This window comes from Parambassis ranga, chromosome 21, assembly GCF_900634625.1.
Source record: "Parambassis ranga chromosome 21, fParRan2.1, whole genome shotgun sequence".
Classification (NCBI taxonomy): Eukaryota; Metazoa; Chordata; class Actinopteri; family Ambassidae; genus Parambassis; species Parambassis ranga.
The window spans coordinates 9,025,367-9,045,796 of record NC_041041.1 but is presented as its reverse complement, the minus strand read 5'-3'; the positions used below and the strand labels follow the sequence as shown (position 1 = coordinate 9,045,796).

Below are 20,430 nucleotides of genomic sequence, written 5' to 3'. Positions count from 1 at the left end.
CTGAGTGGCCACTGATGCCCCACAGACTGGCCTAAAAACGTGTCTCTTCTACACCTGTGACCTGTTTTTGGTTTGGTTTTTGTTTCCACACTTCAAAAATATACACTTTGACGGTTTTACAGTGCTGATGTCGCTGACCACCAGACCTCACAACCTGATTTACTTCCTAATATTTGGAAGTTATGTGCAAGCGCAGTTACACTTTTTCAGTTTGACCTGTTTTCTGTGGTGTGGTATGCACAGATGCATATCATTATGCATAGCATTGTGTATTTATGTGCCTATGAAATATTTAAACATCTTAAATGTTACAGTTGAGTCATCAGATCACCCAGTTAAAGGTAAATCTTGTTTGATTCCCATCATGTATGATGTCAGGAGTCAGTATCAATTTCTGTTGCATGATAGATGAGTTGGATCTCAAAGTGCAGACGAGGTCTGACTGATAATATTACAAGTAGAACTAAAATGGAAAAAGCAACAATACAACAAAAACCACCAAGCTCAGCAGAAGAAGTCATCTGATGAGTATGACTGGCATCATCATCATCATTATCATCATCAGACCCAGCAGACCAATACATCAGGGCCAGGACTGTTTTAAGCAGCCTAACCATATCCTATAATATAAAATATGAATATTGCCATAACAAAGCTGCATTTTTATTGTGATTTCTTATGATAATAGTGATAATATTTCTTCTTCTTAACAAAACAAGAGCATGCGCAGTTAAATCATATATTTAATTTTTTAAAAATTGTCCAAACTAAAAGTGTGAATCCAGTAATAAACGTGCATATAACTGCAGCAGGGTGCATAAATATGCCTGTGGTCACTTTGCTGTGCAGCGTATCCTTATGTAATCCCACTTATCTTTTTTTTTTTGTCGCCACAGGGATATAACCTGGCTGCAGCCTCAGAAATAAGAGGCCCCTTGAAACCTAATCGATCGCCGCTCAGAGAGGCAGACTGGGTCCACACTCTGTGATCCGTTTCTCTGTGTCAGACCAAGTTCCCAGAATAGCAACTCGTGCGGGTTGTCTGCTGTCTCTGCTGTCACCGCTGCCGCTGCCGCTGCTGCTGCCGCCGCCGCCGTGCTCCGCTCTGGAGGAGATGGAGGAGGAAGTCAGTGGATTTAACAACTGTTGCTTTTGCTGCTGCTGCGGAACCAAATACACCTTTCAGCCCGCGCTGCATGGCGCATGTCGGACAAGAATGAATTCTATACCGAGCCGAGACGTTCAGTCTGGATCAGGGTGCAAGTTCATTGGATTACATAAACTCCTACGTGTTTAAGGTAAATTTAAAAAAAAAAGAAGCGACCGAGAGAAACCTTTCGTGCGTTTTCATGCTTGTAACTATGAGCTGAGCTGTTTTAATACTAACCATTCAATATCGCGCGGCTGTCAGGTGGCTATAGAGACGCTTTAAGAGCTGCTGGAGGCGCATGTCTGCAGCAAAAGGCAGACAAGGAGCGTCTGTCTGATGAATGGAGAGCCAGACGGGCTGACTGCTGCACACTGCGGTGATCGGATAACCTGTTGAATTTGCACTTGTCAGTCAGCTCCCAGAGCCATGCAGGCGAGCACAGCCGGCAAACATCAGCCAACAGGAGAGAGGCAGCGCGATGATGATTGTAACAATAACAACAAAACTCGCTTCATGGGTTTTTTTTTTTCTCTCTTGTTGCAGCTGATGTGTCTGTTATGAGGTGCGCTATTGTCTGGCAGGTACACGGACACAAACCTTCCACCTGTTTGCGCTTCACATTAATGTGTAATCTTAGCGTTCCTAAGTCGTGGCGCAAAGTAGGAAGTAAGGGTGGAAAGTGGTAGGCCTATACATTAAAAGGGAACGCGGGTCTGTAGTTTCCTATTGTGTGTGATGGAATTGCCGTAGTTGTCTTTTTGAAGGGGTTAATGGGTGCAATTTGTCACCACCTCATTCCCATCCTCTGCAGCAGCAGTTAAAACACGTGAACCTTTACCGGTTCGACCTTGAGTCACATTTCCATAGTAGGTTTTTTTCACGTCCTGCCCACGGATTTCCAGTCCCTTCAGTTGTTGAAAATAACTTGGCTGCTCCCTGTCACTATGGCTAATTCCTTAGGAACCGGTGGATCCAGTTTGATCCATCCCTCTTCTCTTTCTTTCCCTTACCAACTTGTTGAGTCTTCCCTCCTCCTTTCTTCCTACACAGCTGAAAGTTAACCGCGGAAGGCTCGCCTTATAGTTGTGTGCGTGTCGTCTTTTTGAAGTGAAATGTAAGTTTTGGATGAAGTCAGTGTGGAGCTCGATGGGACCGCGCTGCTTTTAAAGTGGGACAGTCGCGCAGAAGGAGCTTTTGGCGCAGCCAGTCACCTGTAGGACACTGTAGATGCGCAACTTTTCTCTGCTTTTCTTTGCTCGCGCATGTGAAGTGATTTTCCTCATTTCTACTGGACTCTTAATTGAACATTCTCATCTTTTTTTTTAAAAAAAAAGAAAAAGTATTTGATACTGAGGAATCACGGGATGAAATAGGTAAATTTGAATCTTTTTTTGTTTCTTTAAAGGGAGGTGGAGACATCTTGCCACCCCCTCCCTCCCTGCTTGACTGAAATTACCAACTAATTTTGCACAGGGGAGACACTTGAAGGTAATTATGAGAATCCAACTCATTTTTTTCTGCTTATTGCTTGTTACTGTCTTGTTTTGCTTTCAGCTTTCAGTTTTAATTTTAGTGGCAAAGGGGTGTGAGGTGTTAGAAAGTTGAACGCTTATGCTTTGCCACCCTGTTTGTATGTGTAAAGTGGCCAAAGTTTCCCCTAAGTGGGTAGCTATAGAGAAGGAGGCTCATACCACAGAGAGCTGATCTCACTATTAGCCCTAAAGTGCTGTTAAATTATAAATATCATGAGAAACTGAAAGGGGATGTGGGTCATTCGGAAGGATTTTCTTTTAATTAATGTGTTATAATCTACAAGGAAGTCCTTGTGCTTTGTTGCAGTTCGAGTGTACTTCATTTAAAAAAGTGAAAAAAATGCAAAACCTTTAAAATTCTAATCATAATATTAACTGGACTTTAAAAAAATATTGGATTGAGAGATGAAGAGTGAAGTAAACTCAGTTTTTAATCCATAAAACTCAACTAACATGCAACTTTAAAGGAATGTGGACACATTTTCTTAGCATTCCCATAAATGCTCAAAATACGTACTACTATTGAGTTCACCTTTTTTTAAAATGATTAAAGTAATATGGCTGTTTTTTTTGTATTGCAATGTTGGATTTTCATATCATTTGTTGCTGGTTAATGGCATCATTTCACCTCAGTTGAAGCTTTAAAACACAATACAGGCATAATTGCAGCCATACATGATCTGTATAAAGAATGTGAAACTAAAAAAAAAATGGCTTTTCACACATTTAAAATAGTTCAGAGGTGGCTTGCTAAATATACACGTCTACTTCTCTAAAAGAAAACTGCACAAGCCTGATGCTAATGTAGCTTTGTGCACTGCTGCACCATGGCTGTGAATTGTGTTCTGATTAGATTCATGTCTGTACCAAGTGAAATTTCAACTGCGTTAATATGAATGTTTTATTTGTGTTCCAGCAGCGGTCCTCAAGCACTTGAAATGGAGGCTACTGAAGACTACTGTGCCAGTAAGTCCTACATCTTCTTATTTTATTCCACATCACATTCGGTGCATCTTCTGACCCACACTTCATAAACAAGCATGGAAAACATATGTTGTTATGGTACAGGGTAGTAAATCAGACCGTGCTTCATGGTGATGGTATAGGCAGAGGTGATAGTGATGACTGCATCTGTGCAAGTGTAATTACATTATTCACTTTCACAGCTCTTCCAGCATTTTGAAACAACACTGACTGAAAGAAACATGCAATCACAACACTGTAAACATTTCAAGGGATTTTCCCCCAGTGCAGCACTTTTCCTGTTCACCCCTTAAAGGTAGAGAAAATTCTGCATTAGCTACATCCTGTTGAATGCAGCAGATACTGGATATGCACTTTGTGGTGCTCCTTTGCCCTTTGCTGGTTTCCTTTGGGCAGGTCTCTTGAATATCTTCCCTGCCTGCTTACCTGCCCCCCTCCTTCCCTCACTTGTTATTTGCTGAATGTTGTGCACATTTCTAAACAGCTAGCATGTTGTTGATGACATCATCGGGGACTTTTAGGTCTCCATTGGGGGTTTGTGCCTGTAGGAACACTTGGCAGGCGGGGGTAAGGGTGGAGGTGGAGGAAGAAATGGAGGCTCTTCCTCTCCATGTCCGTCTGTGGGCTTGAGTCTGAAACAAAACTTTTGGAACGAATGTGAAGCAGTTTACACCTTCCTGGTTTCTACGCATTTACCATTAGCTTATTGGCAGTGCGGTGCTGACTCTGAGTGACAGTGAACCCTAAATGTTCGCGTTGTGACAGACATCATCCTAATTCTATTCTCCCACACACTACTATACTAATCCACTGGGACGCGTTCAGCATGGGAGGTTGCATGTAAGGGGATGTGTCAAATTAAACACAAATGATTGCACATATTTCATAGAGTTTCTCTTTATTTCATGATCACGTGTCTGTGTGTGTCTGTTGGGCAGGCAAAATACCTCCTGCACATACTGTATGGAAATAAGTGTTGGGTAACTTTCACAATGATTGGTCAGGTCGTAGCCTCTGATTGGATTGCTTTCTGCTGTTTATGAGCCGGCTTCATAAACACGTAGAGATAAATATAGAAGATGGATCTAGAAGTGTAACATGTAACTGAGGTTTGGGGGAGGCTCTGAGATCATTTAGAGGCTGAGGCTGAACCGCCACACATTCAGCCACACTGCATACCAGAGAAGGAGGAAGTACTCTGAGCCTTAATAAAACAAAAAAATGAAAATATCCTCCGCATGTAAAAGTTCTGCATCCAAAATGCAACTTAAGCAGAGCACACTGAGTAAAACAAAACAGAAGAAAAAGGCTCTTTACTGCACGCAGTATATTCAGACTGTCCTCGCTAATGTTTAATTTGTCACAGTGGATCAATCTGTTTAAAAGATTGATTAAAAAAAGAAAATCAGGAGAGATAAAGAGAATAAAGCGCCATACATGCGGACCGCAAAGGTTCTTTGAACGCAATGTAAAACTGGACCCTGCCAGACATTGTTTAGGGTTGTTTAAATGTAGTAACTTAAATTATTTAAAATAAACTATGTCCTTTATCCTCATTTTAAAAAACAAAAAATCATTTGTAGAACACTGTGTTCGCTGCACAGACTCCAGGGTTAGCTCTGTCTGTTGTTCTCACCTCTCTTTACTGTGTATTTTAACACGCTGCTGTTAGACATGAAAGAGATGCTCACAGTTACTGTTAGTGTACAGACATGAGTGAAACACCTGGGATCACCCCAGCAGTAACTTTCTGACTTAGACTAAAAACAGTTTTCTTGTAAATTTAAATATAATGTAAAGTGAAAACACATTTCAATATGGAGTCAATGTGCTTCATTACTGAGGCACAGACATGGCCAGCCTACATACATGTTGTTAAATAATAAATCAATTTGTACAATGGGGTAAACTGATTTATTTTGCTTTACGATGTAAAGGATGGACGACTTGTTTTTTTATTTTTAGTTTCGTTTCTAATTACCTTACTGATCAGCTTGGTATGGAAGAGCATGGTGTGTCTTCTTCTTCAACCTCCTAAACACTCCTCTCACAGTCATTCTGGGTGTCATACCCTCATGTACACTTTCTCACAGCAGTCTCAGTCACATTCACCATTTATCACATGTGAAATCATTTTCACATTGTGACACTTTTCTGTTTCAAATGAAATCATCATGTGTCATTGTTACTCCTTTGGAGATGGCTAACAAAGTCAGTCAAGATAGATATATTTACCATGCATGAAAGACACTTTACTGCAAAGCATGACACTTTACACAATAAAAAATCATTCAATGTAACAATTTTAAGACTAAAATTGACGTTTGATGGAGAAAAATCAAGCTTTTGGTTTACTTGGATGACTGTATGTCCAGAGGTGAATTTTCATCTTCAATGCAGATTTCAAAATTCAATCACATGAACGCTTTTCATCCAATTCTCATTCTTATTTTATGCACCGTATACCTGGACTCCGTAGAGGTGGACGGTAATAAAAATTAGCACCTAGCCTAGCATGTGTCTGTGTCTGTAATGCGTCTGGAATAGGGTGCACTCACACAGTATGAATGCTTTTGTTTTCCGCATTTTCATTCTGTGGCGTTAGGAAGATTTGACTTGAAAAATTGTGCAAGGCAGTTAAAGGATGACCTTGTGAGACAATAAAAGGCTCTTAGACTTTTGAGCCATTGTCTGTGGATGTCTGCTGCAGTCGATGTAGCCTGACTGTGGTTTATTGTCATCGTATACTGTTCTTTGACCTAGATACATTTATAATAGTGTGCACCTCCTTTTAAATAACCTGTAAGAGAGGATGACTGTACTTTAGACGCATCATTTGGTCTTTAGTGATGAAGTCAGCTATTATTACGCCTACAAGTTTCATGTGTACACATTTGTTCCTTTCCATTTGCCAGTGCATCCCAATTTTGGTGCGTATTACTCAAAGTATCCCCCCCACTCAGGCTGGCCTCAACTGTTTGATATCCTGATCTTACTGTTCATTGTAGGTTTGACTCAGCAAATGTGGGGCACCAACGCAAACATTCAATTCAATCAATGACAGAATATGTGTGTGCTTTTGTCGCATTTTTTTTTTCGGCTACCCAAATTAGTAATATATATCGGCCAGCAGCTAAGCTAAGCTTTAAAAAGCCTGTGTGGAAACTGACTGGCTGTGTGTGGTTATGTGTTTCTGACCATTGCATTTAACTCATGTTTTTATTTTCCTTTGTTCCTTTATAAACTCTCTCTCTCTTTCTTCGTTGTGGGGTTCTTGTGTGTGTGTGTGTTCTGAGCCCTGACAGCCTCAAACTATTACTCTGTGCTTGGGACTGCTTAAGCTGTGGTGCCGCTAGGCATCTGTCAGCATCTGTTACAGTAATGGAAAATCCTTCATGACAAATCTGGGCCACTCCTGTGTCCAGGACAGCATTGCCAAGGGATAGCCAGCGTTGGTCACCTGAGATTTCCTCCAACCCCAACCTGTGCAACCTGAGCCCAGGCCCAGGGATTGTGTCATGGACAACGTCTCCCAGTAAGCCCCACTCAGCGAGGCCGCCGCTACAATGGAACAATAGCACAGAAGAGCTTGTCAAATTAAGAGGAGCTGTCACAGCCAAAGGAGATCTGACACGAATTTCTTTTTCATGTCATGTATGAGGGATCGTTGCTGTCACACGTGGCATTGATAAACGGTATCAAGGCCTCCCTATAGTGGTTTCAGATATGAGATTCTTTAGCCACGGCTCATCAGCTTTATAAACACGTGGTGGTTTTAAGTGGTGTGATTAGATTATAACCTTCCAGCATTTGGACCTGGTAGTGCTAGAAGTAACTGATGACTCACTGTGGTTCCTAAGGGATCTGACACCTGGGTCAGAAGGAGTGTTTACCTGTTGCCACTGTATTGTTCGAGTGACCCTGTTGGGGCCGCGCTGTAAGGGGATAAGGGATTGGTTTGCTCTCCCTCTGAGTGGACACTGGGCTATCCATAGCCCGGGCTCTGTACAGACTGCTGAGAGGATGCAATCTGATCTACATTTGTTGGACATTTGGATCCCATAGGTGAATAACGACTGCTTAGTTTCTTCCCTTCAGCCTTCTGTATGTTGACCTCCATACTGCCCGTTCAGGTTCGGCCTAGACGGAAGTCTGAGGAAATCATTTTTTAATCCGAGAAGACATTCACAGGTTTCTTTATCTGTGTCAGACATACTGTCTGATTTGTTTGTACTCTGTTGCACACCATCATTTATGTAAAGGTAACACTGTGCAGTGTGACACACACACATTTTATTCCACTAGCAGCAAAAGTGATTTTTATTTCCACACAGCATTAAGTGTTAAACAACTACCATTATTGTACAGCACAATGAAGATTGCTGTGTTTCTCTGTCTCCCAGGTAACGGCCAATGCTCTCCTGGTAAGGAGAACTCGAGAATGTTGGCGGATATGTCAGCACCTAATGGACAGACGGTTCCTCAGGGTCCTAATTCCCCATGCGGTGAGTGCTCAATTAATAGATGCACATGTCTGCAGCAGCACTGTATGCACACATAGGGAAGGGTAGCATTTTTACCCTTAGATATTAAACATATTAGGCAGGAATGTTATCCATTGTGCCATGCGTGTGTGTGTGTGCGTCTGAATGATGAGACTGTGTAGTTATACAAAAAAATGAAGCTTTGTCTCCAAACATGATTTAATAAATAATTGAAAGATAAGCACAGTGTTAAAGCACATAACATAAGGCAAGCGTTTTGTGGGCCAAATGTTGTGCCACAAGGCGCCAGATCTAAAGTGTCGCTTAGTTCCTTTTTTTTTATCGACTTGATATCTTAGATTATTTCTCGCATTGTCACTATGAAGCAGCAGCATGGTAAGAAAAAGGGGAAATTAAGTGAGACAAGGGGGCTGAGTGAGAAAAGAGAAGCTAGTTTCCCACAAGTTTAGAGATACAGGAGATGGGCCAGGCAATGGTTTTCACAGGGAGATACTCTGCGCAGATAAAGGCTGTTGTCATTTCTGGAAGTTGCCCAACATGGTTTGCTTATTTGAGGTTTTGTTACAAAAGAGTGGCTGCTTCACATCATCTTTTGAATGAGCATAAAGACAGAGACTTTTTAACTTGCAAGCTCAGGCAGAAACAGTAATGCAGTTATGCTTCTGTTGTGCACTCTGTTTAATAAACGACGGAAGAGTAGAATTACACCCTTTGGCTAGATTACACTTATTGGATGAAAAGGGTGACAGAATGTTTGCTTTCAGTCAGTCAGTCATGGGAAATTCACATAAGTCGCACAGCATGCTGCACTGTAACCAGAAGAGGGATAAAAAAAAACCAACAACACTGCACCCTGATGATTTCCCTTTCTGCTTTTGTCGTGGTGACTGTTTAAAGCGTATCCTCATCTGACCACTCTATGCATTCCACTCTGCCACACTGGAAACAGATGTGAAGATGCAAGGAGCTGAATAGCAAGGACGTTAAGGTCTGCTCCGTGTTGCCAGGATACAGCTGCCGAAGACATGGCTTGATTGCAACTTGGGTATTGGGATAAGTGTTCTTCTGTAGAAACTGTGGAATACTGTTTTCTTTATTACGATGTACTACTAGGCTTTTTTTTTTTTTTTTTTTTAATGAAAATGACAGAATTTATACGTTTCTCTGTACTGGCCCATGAGAGTTAAACAGATTGCAGCCCTTAAAGCCTAAGGGGACAGGTGATGGATGCAGGTTTTTGTAAAACAACCACATACTCTCACACTGTGATTATTGCCCCTGTAAATCCCAAAACAGGACAATCAGGATCAGTGAGTTGTGTTTGGATTGAGTCCAGATGTGTTTTGGCACTACACATAAAGCTTTTTTTTCCACATGCATCTTAACCCATTATCAAGGTTTGTCTTGTATAGTGCTCAAAGACCTGCTGGTCAGGATTAATCATTAGAAATCTGGTGACACAGCTCCAGTTTGAACAAAAACAAAAAATGACCAAATGAAGTTTTATTACAGAATGCAGAGCAAATCGATCATAAGTGGGCTAAATAGGAGGATAATGCGAAAACAGGCTAATCCTTAAATGTATGTATATTATATGTTTTAAAAATGTTGCCATATTTCAGACCAAGCAGAGGTGACATCCTACACTGTGCTTATTTATTTACACCATGAATTCTGGGAGGTTGAGGCGGCTTCGGTAATGTCACCTGTTAGCAGAAGAGGGATTTTGAAACTCAGTGTGGTGGCTTCAGAGGTCCTTACCTATGTCCGGCTTAATCCAAAAACAAGCAAGGAGTGTGAGTGGGTTTGAGGTGGCTGGGTGATTCTTGATGGCATCCACTTGGCACTCAAAGCCTTTAAAGCATTTAAAACATAATATAATTTAGATGGGATTTGGTCAGTATCACACAGAGGTCTATGGGGATTTCTCCCTTTTTGGAGCTGCAAAGTAGTCACTGAAGGAACCATGTTGGCTTTATTGAATGAATTTGCAATGATAACTAACATGGGTGATGTTCAGCCAGGAGAAGCATGGAGGCATATTCAGAGATACTAGTATGTTGTTTAGAGCAGTAATGAAATAACCTCCAGTGTTGGAGTGTTGCAGTTATTTGCATTGCATATACTGTCTGTGACTGATGTATCACAGTGGCTTGTGCTGTTCTCTGATTGAACTGTGTGGTCTGCAGAGTCCAGTTCACATCATTCACTGTGGCATCAGAGCTGAATGAGATGGAGCACAAGTGTCTTTCAAGCGTCTTGCTTATTGTTTTTAACTATTATTAGCTGATGAGTGATAACTAGTTTCCCGCCACTTCCACATGCACATACAGAGACAAACAGTATTACCCAATCTTCTGCCCTTGTCATCCAGCCAGTCTTCCATTGAGAGTCTCTGACACTCCTTTTCTCCTCAGGGACAGCCTGAAACCAGACCAGCCTGTTTCTTTTATCTTCTACTTTCTTCTTGTCACCACAACAATCTATCCTAATGTTGTCTATCAACTAAGCTGCTAAATAAGGTACACATCAAGTCAACAGATGTTTATTCCACCTACTTACTGAAGCTGAGCCATAACCCTAATCTAGTACAGTGCCATTTAGAATCAGGCAGCTCAGAGGGGAATGGAGTATGGTTTATGACTGGCTGTTTGTGTGATAAAACCTCAGAATTATCACGTGTTTCCTTTTACAGAACTGACAATTAAGCAGGAAGAAGAAATCAATGACGAGGCTGACAACAGAAGCCCAGCACCGGAAGACATTGGCCAAATGGGTGATGATGCAGTAGCACTGGAGGAATCCATGACCGGCAGCCCTTCCAGCAACGTGCAAGATGGATTATCTGGGCCGAATGCGACAGCTGATGCAGGACATCGACAATCAAATGGTACTACTGACTGTGTCTTTCATTGAAAGTCAAAAAGTTGTGTGGTACTTCTTTGGGATTGAGCGATCCACACAGGGATTGTTCTTTTTGCTAGAGTGAGTCACAGCTCATTTGTTTCCTGGACAGTGGGTGTGGAGTGCTTTCTGTTTTTCTTGTTTGTTTGTTTTTTGTTGCAAGACAATAGTTTAGACTTGGATTTATTATCAGGGAAAAAAAAATATCCTTGGAATCTCCCACAACCTGTTTTAACTGACGCCATGACTGCTCAGGGTTTCGCAGCATTAGGGTCATATTTCTCTTTTCCAACTGGCTGTAGATCCAGAGATTTGACATCAGAAGGCAAAGACAGTAGTCCTCATTATAAGAACATTCACAATCAACCAAGTGTGAAGGAGTCACTCCCAGAAATATGCACAATAATCACTCTATATCACACACTGACTTCATCCAATATGACTTAAGAAAAAAATATAAAAGTGTTTAAACTATGAACAGTAAATAAGGATGAAGAGACCTTTCATGACACTTGTAGGTCTCTAAGGAACTGAGGTTCATGTAGGTGTAGGTGTCAAGTATTGATTAAAGTGCACTCTTTCCTTATATTAGTCATTAGTTACTCAAGTTGCTTTCCTGCATAATGACTAAACACTATAATAGGTGTTTAAAGTTCTAATCTAACCCTAACAGTTGTTGTGTCAGAAATTTTAGAGCTCTGAACACAAAAATGTTTCCGTTTCCACCATATAAAGGTGTGTGATGTGACACTGCAAGGTAAGTGCTAAAATATATGTCCTCAAGTGTTGTTCAGTGCCTTAACAATATTAGCATAATTGCAAAAAGGATGAGTTATATATAAATATTTCCATAACAACCTCAGACACAATGTGTCATGTGAGTAAGATTTGTTAGACACAATATTTCAGTGCTCAAATGCGATAAAGCAGCTGTCAGTAGTTATTGCACATTGAGTGAGGGCAAGGCCGAGCTGTCACATTCAAACACACAGAAGGTAAATAAGTCCACTTAGAGAAGAAGAAAAAAAAAATATATATATATATATATATATATATATATATATATATTTATATGTGGGCTTGTTGATACAGTGTGAGTGTGGCATTGACTTCCTGTGCCTCCGTCTATCAGGTGACAGGCCGTTCCAGTGCAACCAGTGTGGTGTGTCATTCACCCAGAAGGGGAACCTGCTGCGACACATCAAGCTGCACACAGGTGAAAAACCCTTCAAATGCCCCTTCTGCAGCTACGCCTGCCGGCGGCGCGATGCACTCACTGGTCATTTGCGCACTCATGCTGGTAAGCCTCCTCCTCGCTCTTTTCTTCCCTTTTTACTCATCTACTTCTGTTCCCCAGAAAGGTGTTGCATTTATCAAATGTGCTTCAGAGATCTGTGAAAAAAAAACACTGCTCTCAGTGCTGGGGCTGGAGTTTTAGAGGAGGTTATTCAACACTTATACATACATGTTAAAATTTGATGTTTGTGCTGTTACACCACAACCGTCCTCCTGAGATATTTAGCGTGACATGCTGCTTCATTGTTTTTGAATAGATGGTGGTATGTTTTTTTTTGAGTGCATTATAGACAGCACTGTGAGTGCTTTGTGGTTAGGTACCAAGGACATGCTGTTCCTTAGTCGCTTGACTCAGTAAGGAGGAAACTATCTGGCTGTGTGTCTTAACTGTAACCCACTTTCCTATCAGCGGATGTGCTCTCCCCTCTGTTGCGCCTTTAAAATCAAGGTCAGACAATACCGTCATTTCAGCCTGTGATGCCTCCACCGGGGTTACTCATACGCAGCTCTTCTTTTAGGTGCAGGTAACTTTTGTGTTTGGGTGTGCGTCAGTGTGTTTGGATGTCCGTAATTTTTTTCTTAGTCATGTTGTTTCCTTACCACGTATGACGTTGCTGTTTAAGTGACACTTTCGTTACTATGACTGGACAACAGGTATTAGAACAGCTAGTTCAATCTGAGCCTGCAGGTGGCTTTTCAAACTGCACATCTGGCAGTCTGTGGAGGATGTTAGCATCTGAGCTAACATATGTTTCCACATTTTAATGAATGTATCATAGAATTGCGCTTGAAAAGAGACCTGAATTGGGATTTTAACCCACGTGTCATGTTTCCATTGCTGCTGAGCACACAGAAGACAAAGCACTCATTTTACTCGATCCATTTCTCCACATATGTATTCCAATTAAACCATCTCCTGCTTTCACTTCGTTTTAATGTTCAGCTATACTTTTCACACACACACACACACACACACACACACACACACCAACAAAATTGTAAGTAATATCTTTCCTTTCCCTGATCATCCTGTGAGGAATTTAAGGAATTTGACATAGTCAAGTTGTTCCATTATAGCTGTCTCTGTCATTCATCCTTTCAACCTTTGAGTGCTGGAAATCTTGTAAGTCTGTCTTGGTGCCTGACCAGAAGGAAGAGGTGTGGTGAAAAGAGAAAAATAAAGCACTGAAAGAGGGGTCAGATGAGGAAATGTGGAAGGCCAGAAAAAAATAAAAAAAAGAATAAGAGACTAGACTGAATTTCACAGTGGAAGTAAGTTCACTGAAGCACAGTTGATTGGTGAAATAATAATGCAGAGAAGTCATGACTTGAGAGGCAAATGATTTTTACATATTTTAAGAATCTAAGTTCCCATTTATTAGCCAAATGCAATCAGTCAAGTGAGTCTGAGTTCACTGTGTGCACCATTTGCATGAATAAGAATAGCAGCTGAAAGGTGGATTCTTCAGGTCCATCCAACATCTGCACAAGGTCGCGTGTGGGCGGTTTTATAAATATGAAAAAAGTAATGAAGTCTATGGTGTGTGTGTTTGAATGAGAAGTGTGTGTATATGTGAGACAGTGAGAACAGGGGAGCGATTCTTGATTGAATGCTGCCTTCTTCACTGTTAAGGCTGGAAAGCGGCAAAAGAAAATAGTTTCCATGATGACGTTCCATTTTGAAGTAACTCTTTCAGTACCTAGAATGAATATTGCTGTGATGACCCTGCAGGTACACCTACCCACACTATTAATACTGAAACTCCTTTTTTTTTTTTGAATCTTTATTCGCAGAAAAAAAAAATAATAAACCCCAGTTTCGAGTTCTGCCAATACAGTGTCATTTGTAGACCACAAAAGTACTGAATGACATGTACAGGAGGAAAAACTCTTCTCATTCCACATGATTCACTAAAAACAGTGCCTGCTGATGTATGATCGGCCATGACTGGTTATGTCAAGTACAGTTTTTATTTTATTCACACAGATCATCATCAAAGAAATAGAAAGACCGTTTAGAGTTAAATTAATTTTCACTCATTTATTTTTTTTTTAATTGAACTTAGAAGACATGTTCACGTGTGAGTGACAACCTTTAACACACACTGTGTTAAAGCCTCCATGCCTCATACTGAAACATGTTTGGTTTCTCTGTTCTCACAGTGACAAGAGCACTGGATGGATCATCTGCGCGTCTTCTTCTAGTAATAGCTGTCACCTTAATGCTGGTGAATGACTTACTACAAGGCGATAGTGATGGTGATGGAGATGACGGTGTCTGGGTCACATCACTATGCGTCACTTCTATGAGTCATTGCGTTAGTTACCCTAGCACAGGTCACAGGCTTGATGTCTGCCTCTATAGGATCTTATTTAACTCTGTATGGAAAACATATAGTTCTATATGCTTTCATCAGCATGTCAGCTAGTAAGTGGCTTTCTATAGGATGAATACATACAGAAACTGATCGAATATTGAGTCAGGACTACACTAGAAAAAAATTGTTACATTTGGAGAGATTTGCCTTTTTAATATGTTCCCTAATGTAACGCCAATCCCTTATTGTTTTAACCAGTGAAGTAATAATCCATTATTACATGTTACATGGGGCATCATGCATTATGCAATATCCATGTTATCATCAATCAGTCAATTTATCAAACTTCTTAAAGGGATAAGCCCTGCTGCCCGGCTTGGTCAAACAAATACTTGTGGTTTTCTTGCCATATTGGTTCGTGTTTTTGCCGAATGAACTGACAGGAAATGGGACAGTCTGTGGGAAAGTGGCACGGGCAGTAGTTTAAAGCTGCAGACACAGTGTGAAAACCAGGGGCAGACATAGGAGAGTGAGCAATTTCTGTGGTATTTAGAGCTGTTGTTGTGAGAAGTGTGAGGTGAACTTGTTATAAAGTGCCATAAAATGGGAACTTTACAGGACACTGGCTGAATGCTAGGACAGACGGGCTGACAGCTTGACTCAAATAGAAGTAAAAGGATATGTCTTCATCTTTCCACTTGTTCAGGTGCAGCTGAATAAGACAGAAATGTCAGAATGAATCACACTCCACCTCCATCGCAGTTTAACTTGGAGTTAGTTTCCTACCACCACCATGGGATGCATGATCATCACCGTTATTCACTCATGCTGTGCCAAAGCAGTGGGAGTTTTGCTGTATGTTTACCAAAAGCGTTTTGAAAGCATTTTGAAACATAGACTTCATTGCACAACTCTGTCGCCCACAACCTGCCTTTGTGTCTGGCAACAGTTGTATATGTGGAATCCTCACACTAGTAGTGGAATCTCCATGATCTCAGAAGCTTACTTTTGGTTTGTGTGTACTGGTGACTGATCACACTCTGCGCACTACTACGCAGCAGCCTGAATCCTGAGACTGTGGACACTACCCACTCTCTCTGTGTGTGTGTAGCAGTAAATGAAATTAATACGCTCTTCCTTTAATGCTGGTTTCTTTTTAGTTGGCAAACCACATAAGTGTAACTACTGTGGTCGGAGCTACAAACAGAGGACATCTCTGGAAGAACACAAAGAACGCTGCCACGGGTACCTGCAGAGTATCGGCCTGGATGCTAACACCAATACTGGCCATTTTACAGGTACACAGGCAGAAAATATGAATAACACATTATTAAGTTATTATTATTTTATAATCTTATTTGTCATTGTCCTTATATTGACCCCTCCACATTATCTTCTTGCACTTTTCTTACCCCACCCCCTCTCTCATCCTTCCCTAGGTGAAGTACCAAAAGACCCGAGGCCAATGGCAGACGCCAACTCCATGGCTAACTTTGATCGGCCACCTGTTATTGAAAGGCTGCACAGCAATGTAGGCAAGAGGAAAAGCACCACACCTCAGAAATTTGTGGGTGAGTATTTCACACATAGCTTTATTTACTTAAAGTTACTAAGGATATAGAGAACACAGAAACAGTTGACATGCAGTATTGGTTTATTTTATTACATTTGCTTGGAGGTGAGCTGATTCCTTGTGCTGTATTCTGCAGGAAGAACCACTATGGTCTGATTTTTGCAGCATATCAAATGATTTTTGTATTCAATATTGAAAGATTTCAAACAAAGGAGGTGATTTATGCTATGAAAATGAAAACATGTTATCAAGTTTGAGACATGTGGGTTTTCCCTTCATCATACAGTGCAATATGACAGAATAGCCCTGCTCCACTTGTGAGAACAGATGTTTTTGTTTTCATAATTTTGTTACTTGCCACACTATTAGAAGAAGAGATTGAGCAAGCTAGAGCAAGCACATGACAGAGAGGCAAGGAAATGTTTTTCACTCTGTGGTTACGTACACCTGTAACTTTGCCATTGCTCTTATCGAGAGAAAACAGCTTACCGCATCCCTGTTCTGGAGGGGTTAAACAGTGCAATAGTAGATGGATGGGGCTTTCCACCCCATTAGCCTCGAACATCAAGAAACAAAATGTGAAAAACAAGACCTGAAATATCAGAAAGATATAAGTGTCACTGGCTAGAAAGGAAAGTTCAAGTGTTGCTAATCTTGCAGATTATCTGCCCCTTGTGTGTTTGTAGGCAGTGCATGTCCATGTCTTCTATGATTTCAACATTGTCTCATTAATCGCACATTTGCAGGTGAAAAGATGGCTCGCTACAGCTATCCTGATATGGCTGAAATAATGCCAGGCCACATGATGGACCAGGCCATTAACAATGCCATCACATATCTGGGTTCAGACTCCCTACGTCCCATGCTCCACCATCCAGGTCCTCCTCTCTCTATGGCTGAGGTGGTGCCTATGGTTAACCCCCTATTCCACCATGTCCTGCCGCTGGGCCAACGAACAGAGCGTCCAGGAAACTGTGACGGATTGCCACCACAGCCACCTCCCCCCCACGAGTTCCCCAGCCACCCCATCTCAAATGGTCCAACCGCTTTAACCAAGCAGGGCAAGCTGCCCCATCCAGGGCACGAAGAGTCACCTAGCAACAGTGGCATGGACTCCGCCGACTCGGCTCGCAGCAGCCCTCAAGACAAGCATGGCTACCACGGCAGCAATGCCCCTTCACTCCTCAGGTCTCGAGCCAGTCCGGCAGTGGTCTATCCAGGTGAGCGGATCAGAGATGCTTCGCCCAGGAGTGGGGTGGGGATAATGCGAGTAGGGGCGGAGAGGTCTGTAAGCCAGGAAGGGGTGAGAGTGTTTGGACGCGAGGGCCAGCAGCTACGGGCCTTCCAGTGTGAGCACTGTCAGGTGCTCTTCCTGGACCATGTCATGTACACCATCCATATGGGTTGCCACGGATACAGAGATCCAATGGAGTGCAACATCTGTGGTCACCGGAGCAAAGACCGCTACGAGTTTTCCTCTCACATTGTCCGCGGTGAGCACACTTTCCAGTAAGAGGACAGGTGGAGACATGGAAGGAGCAATAGCCTTATGTCCGTCCTCGTCCCCTCTTCTGAGACTGCATAGATGAACGGCACTGTAGACAAGTGTAGCACAATCACAGACTTATTGTGAATCTGAACAGTTGAACAATCACATGAAGGTATGGGCCAAAGACACATTTTCTACTTATTTAATTAAAATGAATGCAGAGGAAGAAGGTTTGTTTTTTGAATCTTAATGAATAGTGTAACAGAGCAGCTGACAGTTGGCTTTGACTTTCTTTTACTCTTTAGTCTCTTTTGGAAGTGTCCCTCTTTTGACCGTTTTCCCTTTGTGCCTGTGCTCATTTTGATGGTATTTTGTTCATTTTTAAGACATAACAAATGCACACAGGTGTAGTCAGAACATGTTTGGGCTCAATGCATCAAATCAAAACTAGTTTCAACTATCAAAAAGAATGTCATAGTATTCAGGTAATATCATTCATTATTCACTAAGTGTACTGTATGCCTTTCAGCCTTTCTACCACATGGACCTGACAGTACATTACTTCAGAAGATGCAAAGATGAAAATTACATTAGAAATGACTTCAGATAAATATCTTAGAAACATCCATGTCTCCCCATATACATAATAGAACCGAAGAACATGGAGGCTTTGAATGTAATCAATGGAGAAAAGTTTCAATACAAGTGGCAAAGAAAGTGTCAGTAAACAGAAACTTACAGATTTTTAAAAGTATCATTTTATTATTCATCTGTTTTCGTTCATTTTTTTGGTTGTTTTTAGATCTGATTAGCTGAAATGCTAATGCTGCACTGAGTCCAGCACATAACAGACATCTACCTCCTAGCAACCACCTTAAGACACATTCGATTTCCACAAATTGTGCACAAACATTATTTTTACAGCACGTATGAACCAAGGCGCACAAGAAAAAAGCCACCAGCTTCCTGTCGGTGGCTTTTATATTCAGCATAATGCAAAATTAAAAAAAAAAAAAAAACAATAATAATCAACACTGGTTTTGTGAAATGAAACTTATTTGAATTAGGTAATTCCATAACACACACACAAACTGTATGTTCATGTCTCTCTTGGAATCAGTAACGTTTTCATATTCAAATATTATGAAGTTGAAAATTATAATTATATAATACAGTTACATACATTCAATTGTCTGCAAATCTTTCTCTTCATATCTCATGAGACTGAAGTTGCTGCTTGTATTGAAATGTATATCTCTCCATTATAATCAGCCTTTATTCAGGTCGTACCTACAATTATTGATCATGAAGCCAAAGCGTGCTGGAATGTAAACAAGAAAGAGCTCACAGTGTTTTTCCTGTTGTTGTTGTTTTAGTCCCGTGACCTTAGCCGTGGTCATCTGATTCTCATGCAGTCAATAACAGAAAAATGACTACATGTGCAGGTTGTGTTAGGTGAGCACGCATTTAAGTTCCTTAACTTTGAATTTTGCAGTGATATAATGATTTACCTACCCTGCTGCAGAATGATGCTTTACAGCAGAGGATACCAAAGGCATAGAGGGATGCTCTCTGATGTACCTCACTTTATGCTTTTACGCTTTTTCCTTTTGTATGTAATCCACTTTAGGCTGTGTGTGTAGTCTTCTCTAGCTCATATCTTAGTCTTTTCCATCTTTCATCCTATTTATAGAGCATAACCAATATAGGGAAACATTTTAGTGAAGGTGAACATCCCAGACTTTTTGTCACATTGGTGGTATTATTAATATGGAACTGGTGTGACTAAGGCTGCTCTCAATCTTCTGCAGAAACACGTACACACTAATGTCTACTACTTATCTCTGACTCTTGCTCTCTGCATCGCTATAATGTCACCACGTTCATGTGTGACCTTTTACCAAGGGGATCATGACAGAGACAGCGCGAGCAAGATGAGAAGGTAAGGGAGTGTGGTTACGAGGCAGTAGACTCTGAAGGCACATCCCTAAACTGTAGCATTCCACCTCACCTCTGACAACAATGACATTTAAAGGCTCATGTATATATAAGATGTAAAGTATGTTGAAGGAATTTTTGATCCATTAGGCCAGTTCTTTCATTGAGGCGTCTCCCATGTGTAAGAAGTCAGATAAGTCATGCACTTTATGTGTCTTTATAGGTAGCATTGTGTTTTAGTTTATTGTTTTGTTGTTGTTTAATCAGAACACAAGAAATTAAGACTCCATTTTCCTTTGCTCTGTTTTGTTTTTACTGTATTAGAACTCACTCAAGAGGTTTGGCATTATTTTCACATTAACAAGCAGCTAATTAAGGTTGAACTCAGTGATGTTTTGTGTTGAATATATATACTCGAAAGGCAGCTTTCCCTCTGTTTACATGTCGCTTCTTTTATGCGCAACTGGTGCCCAGCTAGCATAAAAAAAAAAAAAACCCAACAACCTACTGTCTGTAAAGTTTTGCCACTGGAAATCGTTAACAGCTGTGATTTTTGAGTTTGTACATTCACTCTCTCACTCTATTCCTGTATATATTATTTGTTATCTGCAAAGCCTTATCTGTTCAGGCAGGGGTCCTTCTGAAACGTCATCTTTTATTTATCCCACGCTCACATGGAATGGTTATTTATCCCCAATATTAAACAGAATTTAAAATGAACTAAGGATACTATGACACACT

At 41.0% G+C, this 20,430-nt stretch overlaps 1 protein-coding gene across 6 annotated transcripts; it reads left to right on the top strand.

Annotated features, from left to right (window-relative positions):
- The first annotated feature begins 923 nt into the window (after positions 1 to 923).
- ikzf2 (IKAROS family zinc finger 2) lies at positions 924 to 20,181 on the top strand. Of its 6 annotated transcripts, none has more exons than XM_028393447.1 (9): positions 924 to 1,298; positions 2,556 to 2,638; positions 3,599 to 3,648; positions 8,070 to 8,171; positions 10,867 to 11,061; positions 12,208 to 12,375; positions 15,850 to 15,987; positions 16,129 to 16,260; positions 17,009 to 20,181. In XM_028393447.1, the coding sequence occupies exons 3-9, from the start codon at positions 3,621 to 3,623 to the stop codon at positions 17,773 to 17,775; spliced, it is 1,530 nt and encodes a 509-aa protein (XP_028249248.1). In that variant the 5' UTR covers positions 924 to 1,298; positions 2,556 to 2,638; positions 3,599 to 3,620; the 3' UTR covers positions 17,776 to 20,181. The 6 variants fall into 6 exon arrangements, with proteins under 6 accessions (XP_028249248.1, XP_028249250.1, XP_028249249.1 ...); XM_028393449.1 differs by lacking the exon at positions 924 to 1,298 and adding an exon at positions 1,459 to 1,731; XM_028393448.1 differs by lacking the exon at positions 924 to 1,298 and adding an exon at positions 2,093 to 2,363.
- The last annotated feature ends 249 nt before the right edge of the window (positions 20,182 to 20,430 follow it).